This window comes from Dinoponera quadriceps, unplaced genomic scaffold, assembly GCF_001313825.1.
Source record: "Dinoponera quadriceps isolate SergipeBrazil2010 unplaced genomic scaffold, ASM131382v1 scaffold221, whole genome shotgun sequence".
In the NCBI taxonomy this organism is placed as follows: Eukaryota; Metazoa; Arthropoda; class Insecta; order Hymenoptera; family Formicidae; genus Dinoponera; species Dinoponera quadriceps.
Window position 1 is genome coordinate 77,969 of NW_014554330.1, and position 9,911 is coordinate 87,879.

The 9,911-nt window shown below is 35.5% G+C and overlaps 1 protein-coding gene across 1 annotated transcript in view; it reads left to right on the forward strand.

Annotated features, from left to right (window-relative positions):
• Positions 1 to 9,553, forward strand: part of LOC106747187 (carboxypeptidase D-like) — a 13,910-nt gene extending 4,357 nt beyond the window's left edge. The window contains exons 7-15 of the mRNA XM_014624536.1: positions 595 to 1,100; positions 1,255 to 1,722; positions 2,753 to 3,024; positions 3,874 to 4,048; positions 4,134 to 4,510; positions 4,910 to 5,051; positions 5,558 to 7,046; positions 7,166 to 7,339; positions 7,897 to 9,553. Of these exons, the coding sequence (XP_014480022.1) occupies positions 595 to 1,100; positions 1,255 to 1,722; positions 2,753 to 3,024; positions 3,874 to 4,048; positions 4,134 to 4,510; positions 4,910 to 5,051; positions 5,558 to 7,046; positions 7,166 to 7,339; positions 7,897 to 8,030 (3,737 nt within the window). The 3' untranslated portion in view covers positions 8,031 to 9,553. The remainder of the gene's footprint in view (positions 1 to 594; positions 1,101 to 1,254; positions 1,723 to 2,752; positions 3,025 to 3,873; positions 4,049 to 4,133; positions 4,511 to 4,909; positions 5,052 to 5,557; positions 7,047 to 7,165; positions 7,340 to 7,896) is intronic.
• Positions 9,554 to 9,911: the final 358 nt, after the last annotated feature.

Consider the following 9,911-nt stretch of genomic DNA (forward strand, 5'->3'; position numbering starts at 1 on the left):
AATTTGTCTTCTTTATTTGTTACAAAATAACCGCAAGTATACAAAATGAAAAAAAAATGTACTGTACTTTGCATGTAACGTGTAAAGTACATAGTACTGCCAAAATACAATTTATTGTATTAGAAATTATACGTAAACATAAAAATGTGTCAATGGGCGATAATTATAATCTTATCTGTATTATGTATACGTTCCAATATTTTCTCTACAAGAATATGTATTGTTCAAGACTAGAAATAAAAAAAAATTGCATTCATCTTGACCAATGAGTAACTCTTCTCGATACATATCCTTTTCCTCTTAAACTCATACCTGTACATATTGCTTTTTATAAATGTTTAATTTACATGCATTAATTTGTTCATTTTCTCTGTACCTTATGTTATATTTCACTTAATTATGACAGTATCTTGACAGTACAGTATTATTTAGCATCATTCATCAGCACACATTAATTTTTCTCAATCAACATCTCTTATTATACACATCGCTTATAATACACAAACTCTCCAATGATTAATGTTAAACGATTACTTTTTTATTTCATTGTTTGATTTTGACAAACACAATGATTATGTATTCGTTATGACACAGGCGACAATGCAGGTGACGTTGAGGAAGTAATAAGAACTATTGACAAATATGGTTTTTACCATAACGTAGAATTCAAGCACCACAACTATGTGGCGATGGAGAAGTATTTGAAAGAGCTCAATGGAAATTACGCTAATATCACGAGACTCTACAGCATAGGATCCTCCGTGGAGGGTCGCGAATTGTACGTTATGGAAATCACAAAGAATCCCGGGAAACACAGTTCTGAGAAACCGGAAGTGAAATACGTCGGGAATATGCATGGCAATGAAGTTGTGGGCAGAGAGATGCTGCTGTTACTGCTGAGATATCTCTGCGAAAATTACGGCACCGACAAGAGGGTTACACGAATACTGGAGACGGTTAGACTCCACGTGTTACCGAGCATGAACCCCGACGGATATGAGATTTCCAAAGAGGATGACGTCTCCGGAGAACAAGGCAGAACGAATGCGAAGGGTGTGGATCTCAATAGAAACTTTCCCGACCATTATACAATCAACAATGTACGTCGACACAGCACTCTATAAATATATGAGTAATTAATATTTAGTATCCGTTTACACGGATGCGCTAAAGCATATTGAAGCTACTAATTGCCAATTGAACCGAGCAGGCCATGCTTACGCGTCAGTTGTATTTGTTTTTTTTTTTTTTTAGTTTAATCGAGAGCAGCAACCTGAGACTAAGGCCGTGATGGATTGGATAGCGAAAATCCCGTTCGTACTCTCTGCTAATCTTCATGGAGGTGCATTAGTTGCGAATTATCCTTACGACAACGGGCCGGAATTCTTGACTAACACCGTGAACCCAAGCCCGGACAACGACGTCTTCAAAATGTTGGCATTAACGTATTCCTCCGCTCATCCTCGTATGCACCTTGGAGAGCCTTGTCCGCCAATGAAACCCTACGGTCCGAAAACGTTCCTTGAAGAACGTTTCCCCAGTGGAATAACCAACGGCGCCGCTTGGTATTCCGTCTCCGGCGGCATGCAAGATTACAATTACTTACACAGCAACGATTTTGAGATTACTTTAGAAATTGGATGTATCAAGTTCCCAAACGCGAGTGACTTGCCGAATTATTGGCTGGAGAATAGGGAGCCCCTTCTTCGTTATATCGAGATGGTACGGCTTTTCTCGATATTAACACATTGATGACGGGAAACGGGAATTCTCGTATTCACACAAGCACGCTTTGACGATGGGAAACGAAATTTCTCGTTTTTTTTAGTACGCGTGCAAGATTTTAGCGAAATTTTATCCATTACCAATGCGTTAAAACTCGACTTTCTCCGCAAACCATATTGGTTTTGTAACGTCGAGGCGAAAAGACATGCAGTAAGTTTCTTGTGTTGTATAGCTTTATTTTTTAGTTTTCCCTACAAAATATACTGGTTTCGTAATCCTGAAACCTGTAAAATGTGAGATATCTGGCCGAAACGTCAATTTCTGGCAGAATCGCAAAATAATTCCTGAAATTACGGATCATTTTTCAACGAAAACTAAAAAATAAAGCTATGTAGTGCAAGAAATTTACTGCGTGGCATTTCTCATCTATCGCTGCATTCGGGGAAAACGCTATCAGCGATAACACGTCATTTTATCTTTGTCTCTCATTGGATATACAAGGATGGAATATTAGCGCTTATCAGCGCTAATAGCGCACTACCCGAACGCATTCCATGACGTCACAAGATCAATACAGTTAGCGAAGAAAGTCGGGCTTTAAGAAAACGAATATGCAATTATAGAAGTATATAAGAAGTGTACACTCAAGTGTACTTGGAATCAGGGATTGAAACCGTATCAAAAATATCGTTTTCATGCCGATATTTCTTGGTATTACACAACGTTCGGAAAAAAATCGATTTATGTTAATATCTATAACATAAAATTTCTGCTATAATACCGATATTGATGTCCATTCTGACTGAAATTGAATATTGACGTTATATCGGTATTATGCGAAATTTCTTGTAATAACGGTATTGGTTGTCCAATACTAGTATTATAAATTTTTATATAATACTGGTATTAAATAATTTCAGTATATACAATACTGTTATAAATATCGCTAACGAAGAAATTTCGGTAATCAGTCCCTGCATAGGATAGAATTCTCCTTTTGCTGATCATGCTCGCACTTAATTTACAGTCTCGTAAAGGTGTGCATGGTACAGTGAGCTCATCTATTGGCACTCCTATATCTCACGCCAGGATTTCAGTAGAGGATATAAAGCACGACGTCTATACTGCCGAAGGAGGTGATTATTGGCGACTGTTGGTGCCAGGGAAATATAACATAACTGTCATTGCAACAGGATACGAAGCGCTTACGCAAACTGTTAACGTACCTCATGGTGAGAATATTGAGGATGGAGAAGTAATGTTGGACTTCACACTAATGCGTGATGATCCTCTACACTGGTATGATGTTTCTTTAAAATGTAACTTATGCGAAACATATTCGCTTAACAACGCGTACGCATTGTGAAAATAAAATGTTTTCGAAAAGGTGGGAAGCTGGCCAGCAACTGCCCAATGAATTCCTCGAATAAACTGGGGTATACTTTTCTAAATATCTTTTCTTCTTCGAATTGGCAAAGATAGTTCAAGATAACTCAAGTAGACTGTGAAGAAGAACCAAATATTGCAATTATTCAAGTAGTAACATTGCATAATTATTTAAGTAGTTACACAAATTGTATGTAATGTTAACTCTAGTTTGGCACTCATAGGTCAAATTGACCTAAGTAAAAAATTAATCTATTTACACTATATAGTATAAAAATATGTCCTTATCACCAAGATTTTTCTTATTAAATCTAAGTGTAGATTATAAAAAAATGTAGAAAACTTAGTATTTCAATTACTTAGGCGATTCTATGACTCACTGAACGTGTTCTACAAGCATATATGTGCTTCGATAATATTCCACAAAACATTTGGATGTACATATGTTCTATGTATGTACATTGATACATATTGCATATATTATTTATATACACTAGTGATACAACGTATATACATAGTATATGCATGTATGCGTATATACATAGCATATACATGTACATGGTATGTGCGAATGAAAATGGAATAATGTACATAAAATACCCCATGCATGTATATATGTATATATAGTGTACATTCCATGCATAATCTAGGTATATATGCTCTGTATATTCTGTGGATGTACATAACACATACACGTCTATTTTTAATTATTTATTATTAAAAATATTAATAATTGTTATTTCACACAAACATTTATTATAGGTCTTCCGCATATGATTTTGGCTTGAGAGCAAATTTGCTGGACGGTTATTTAAAGAATTCAGAATTAAGCGCCAGATTCAGTCAGTTGGAGAATCATCAGCCTGATGTCGCAGAGTTTATAGCCGGTGATTCATTAATTAGCATGGCTATTCATTCATTGAAGATCACGCATGATGTGAGTTTGGTTTCGCGCAACTGCATTACAGATCTGAACTGTGTTACAGATCATTCGATTTAAAATAAAAAATTGTATTTTCTAGATCGGATCACCTGACGAAAATAAATTCCGCATTGCACTAGTGGGAGGATTATTCGCTTCCCAGCCGGCGGGTAGGGAAATCTTGCTGCGTTTGGCGACGCATATCCTTATGGGGAATGAAATTGGAAGTCCACCTATCCAACGGATACTGGATAACTCTATATTGCACTTTATTCCCGGCGTTGATGCAGGATTCGATGATATAGAACAGATGAAAGATTGCAATCCTATAGTCAGAGATGAAGTAGGAGACAAGTTATTATCGGGGGGCAACGCATCTGAACGCATAGAAGCGATTATAAGTGCATTTAAGAGAATGCTACAGACCGAAAGTTACGACATCATCGTGATATTAGGGGGTGGAGCCTCGCAAATTAGGTAACGTATAGGTGTATCAATATATGACTGTATGTTGGGTTGTTGGATATAAGTTCATTCACGAATTCCTACGAAAAACACTAAGCTGATATCCCCATAGCACAGTGGTTTGAAAGTAAGTGTTTGGCCAAAAATCTGAATCGTTTTTTTCCGATGATGTGCCATCGAAAAAAATAGTCAGTTTATATATAAAGTTATACCCAACTAAAAAAATATCGGCTTTGAAATCTTCGCAAAAACCGTATGAACTCATCAAACAACCCAATATAAAACTCAAACGACAAGCGTTTTACTTCTTTTCCTTGCAAGGAAAAAAAAAATATATATATATACACACATAATTAATAGAAACGAAAATTATATATAGCTGCTTTATAAATAAATCTCCGTTTTTTTTAGTTATTCGTACGACGATCTGGGTATATTTAAAACACTCGCTGAGGACTATGAACATTCGAGGCATAAAGAAATGAATAGTTATTCGAACAATAATACACAACGTTTGGTGAATTTTATACAACGCGTATACAATACACCAGTGGTATGGTTATTAATCTTCTTAACATTTTCTATTTATTTACGATATTACTAAGCGTATAATCATGACAAGATGCAGAGCAAGGGCCTATAAGAGCCTAATCGCTGCTATTGTAGCGATATACTATTTAAATTATTTTAGGAAGATATAAATCTTTTAACAAGTAATAATATATACGCTGGATAATTCTCCTGGACAAATATTATACATTTTATCAAATGTATACAAATGTATACATTGAATCTTCCATGTTAAACGAATCCAGAGTTCCACCATTTCTTATAATTAATTCCCCTTAACACTTTCCCGAATTTCTGAGATAATTAAAATAGCATATTGACCCCATATTTATCTTTCCACAATAATAATTAAATAGTACATCGCCGCGACACAGTTGTGCGATTAAACTCTTATAGGCCGTTAATATTTTGTCATGATTAGTCATCCACAGGGCTAACAATTAAACATTACATAATATTCTAATGTTGAATATAATCGCCTATTTGCAGATAAGCATAAGTCTGTCCTCTTGCAAATATCCATCCGCGGACTTCATTCCTATGATTTGGCGTGAAAATCTGCAACCACTGATGAAACTCGTGCAAAGTCTCGCGAGCGGTGTCCGCGGAGCAGTAACGGATGAGCTCAGTGTGCCGCTTCGAGAGGCTACCGTCCAAATAGGGGAGAAAAGTTACAAAGTGTCAAACAACATGGCCTATTTCAAGATGGTACTCGTACCCGGCGATTACACGTTAACGGTCTCCTGTGAAGGATACAGTGCGCGAACATTGAAAGTTCACGTGAAGCAGGAGAGCGTAACGGACATCGATATCAAACTGAAACGAAAGGAAGCGACGCAGAAGGAGGACAGTCACGAGGCGAAGGTGGTGCTTGAAAATTTGAGTACTATAAATCGCGCTCTGAGCGAGCTGAATATGAAGCATCCGCAACTAACGACTTTACACACCATCGGCAGAAGTGCGAAGGGTGGCGAGATAATGTGTTTGGAAATTGGCTCCGACAATGACCTGAAGCAAATAGGTCGACCCGCCATTATATTCTCAGCCGGCATGCTACGCAGCGAATCGGTGACGTCCGAAGTACTCTTGCACTTTGCCTCGTTCCTCTTGGACCGTTATAAACAGAGCATCCAAGTTATGAATTACGTGAATAATTTCTCAATATACATAGCACCGGACTTTACCCCCGATTCCGACGACAATCACCGCATTTGCTCACCGGCGTTGGAAGGCTTGCAGTTTTCGATCCACGATCAACTCGACAATGAAGCGACTACGATCGCAAATTGGCTCAGGAACGTCAACGCGGTGTTAGCTGTGAATCTCAATAGCGGCTCGCGACACGTTGAAATCCCATTCGGGAATAACTACGGGAAGACGCACGACAAAATGTATGAAAGCGCCGACGAGGACTTGCTGCAACATTTAGCGCAGATTTACGTCAACGAGAGGACGAACAAATTATCTGCGAGCTCGAAGTGTGAGGAAAACTTGAATATCGACGATAATAACGTGACACATGCGGGAGCAGGAATTGGTGGGAAAAGAGGAAATCCTTTAGTGGATTACGCTTATTTCAATACGAGTACCCTAATGATGGATGTATACGTCGCTTGTTGCACCACGGACGACTCGATTGCCATATGGGAAGAGAACAAAGATAGCTTGTTGGCTTGCATAGAGGAGATAAGTAAAGGCGTGAAAGGATTTATCGCTAACGAGAACGACGAGCCAATAGAAAATGTCATTTTGTCTTATGACAAATCACCGCATCAGATTAAGAACGGAAGAACGGGCGCCTATTCGATTCTTCTACGGCCAGGAAGCCACAATATAACTGTCATGGCATCCGGATATATTAAACAGACCAAGCTCGTGTCCACGTCCGACGCAAAGAAGTCCTCGAGGCTAGTATTCAAGCTTATTCGGGACGACAATATCATGGGAATGCCTAGACTAGCGTTCATTATGTTGACAGGTACGTAAGTCAGTCGCGAATATTCCATTAAGTCGATTGACATCATTTGCGAAGTGAGAGAAATGTTTTTGTTCAATCATTGAAACAGACTCGCGGTATGATGTGATATGTGATTGCAGGCACAATATGTTTTGGCATTGTCTTATGTAGCATATGTATCTGCACGCAATGCCAGTCTTCAGAAAGTTCCGAGAAGAGCAGAAAAGGATATGCATTTAGTCCATTGAAGAATGGTTCCAGCTTCTTCGATGATGACGAGAAGGAAATTGAAATATTTCGAAGACCAATGGATGGTAGATACTTGTATTATAACACTACAAAATAATATTGATATACTAATACTTGATAAGTTTTGGTAAAGAGTATTAAGGGAGGTAGAAAGATTTGAATTTGTGAAAAATTTGATAAAATTCTATTTAAAATTTACAGAACCACACCTGACTCGTTATTATAAGTATGGAATTAATTGAATATAAAATTCAAATACCCCAAAGAGAACAGAAACCTACTATGTCCATGCCGTTGGAGCCAACATGCCAAAATTTTTTACGTTATACTTTCAAATAAAAAAATATATCCACAAAATGACGTTTGTGATCGGTTCAGCACATTTGTAAAATTGGACGAACACTTTTCTTTTATTCAAACAATCAATAAGTAATTGTAAAATGAATATTGACAAAATCATGAGAAAAGAGGTTGGAAAGAAAGTTTCCGTGTCGAATTAATTTTGCGACTTAAGAAAAGTTTTGAGATTTAAAAAATGTATAAATATATAAATGTATAAATGTATATATATACCTATGATATATGTATTGTACTAACATTTTTTATTCCTATCTTAATCCAGGATATTCCGTGAATGACAATGAAGTTACTTCCAGACCATATTTTGACGAGGATAATAGTTCTGAAGACGGCAGCGATTTGGAATTTATTCGGCCCGAACGAGAGTGGAATGATAAAATACCACAGCATACGTGATAACGAGTGATTTTGTACGATATATAGTTCGTTACAATGCGTAGGGTAAATCAATTGCATCTCATTAATTGGATTTTACAGATAAAAGCTTAACTAATTGTGTTCAAGATTCAAGAAAAACGTTTGGCAAAGTAAGAATAATAAAGTATTAAAGTTTACGAAAATTAAAAGCATAGGGTCCAAGCATATTTAAAACATGTACTTACATTCAGCTATACATACATGCTGAATTTTAATCAGAGAAACACACGTGATAATTATTTACAAAAGGTTACACGGATTATTTCGATTTTGTTATACGTTATACCGAATAAAATCCGGAATCATCTGTACATTAAAAATACTTTCACACGTCGTATATATGGTTCCTAAGACATCATTTTAAAGTTTTGTAATTTTATATTAAAATTTTTCATTTAAATGATATTGAGAATAAGCTATTATTCATCACTATCACTCCAAACATATCACTAATCTTTGTTAATATATTCTTTACGTATACCAGGATCTCTAAATACGTTATTCAACTAATATTCACAAACAACCTATCAAAAATGTTCGTCTTATTAAATTGATCAGTCTATCGTATATTACTTATGTAGTATTATTATTATTATGTATTATTATTATGTAGATGTTACGATGTACGTGTAAATAGAAGAAAAATACGTTAACGTCGTATAAAATCTTTTTTCATTAACAATGAATAGTTGGATATTGAGACGTAATATTTTGCAGGTTTGAAAAGTATATATACAGGGTGTCCCAAGCCATTCTCGGTTCCCATGGTATGCAGATAGAACGAGTGAAATTCAGTAGAAAAGTCATATATTATTTTGCAAAATTCGTTGTAATTACGGTTAAAACCTTTTAAATCCTATTCAAGAAGATAACCTTAATAACATATGTCATGATCAAATTCGTTAGAGGTAGGCCTCTCGTTAATATCTTTGTTATCTTGTTAATAGTGACTTTTTTCGGTATTTTTACCGGTTCATTATATAACCTGCTTACAAGAACTAGCAAACATAAGAAATATAAACATAGAAAAATAACACGAATAATATATTTGGAGTGGTTAGTAACGATAAATTGTGAGTAATCAAATATGAAATGGCAACACTTTAAAATGATATATAGGATTTAACAATAGTGTGTACGTTCGTTTGTGTGCATGCAAAACTCGCCAAACTGAACGACAAAAGTTCTGTACAATTTTGCAAACAATCAATTATTGAGGCAATTATTGAGATATAAATTAAAGAAAATTAGCGAATAAGTGCACGTGATAAAGTTGGACGAACTCTTTAGGCAAAATTTCGTTCAAGATATCTGAATCTCTTGATAATCTTCTAACAACGGTAGGCAATATGGTAATACTAGGTCGTAGAGGTACAGTTCAGTATCAGAAAATTGTTTACATCATCTTTAACCTTTTGTAAATAATCATTAAGTGCGTCTTGTAATAATGTTTTGCCGCTAATAATTTAATTAATTTGTATATGTTATATTATTACGTGAACATTGAGTGCATTTATATATATATATATATATATATATATATATATGATTGTAAATTATATAATTTTTTAAATATCAAAAAATTTTATATCGGAATTTTAAACGATAAGCGCAAAGAAAAAGAGAGAGGGAGAGAGAAAGAGAGATATGTATGAATTTTTAAATCGTTAATTTCTATAGAATCAGGACAAATATGTCTTATCATTAGGAAGTTGTACATATTATTATATTCGAAATAAGCATCGACGTTGGAAAAAGAAATCAATACAAAAGTCAGTTACAGCATTTTATCCTTTAGTATTAAGTACGTAAAATGTAGTATTCTTATATGTAATGATATTGGGTTGGCAAATAAGTTCG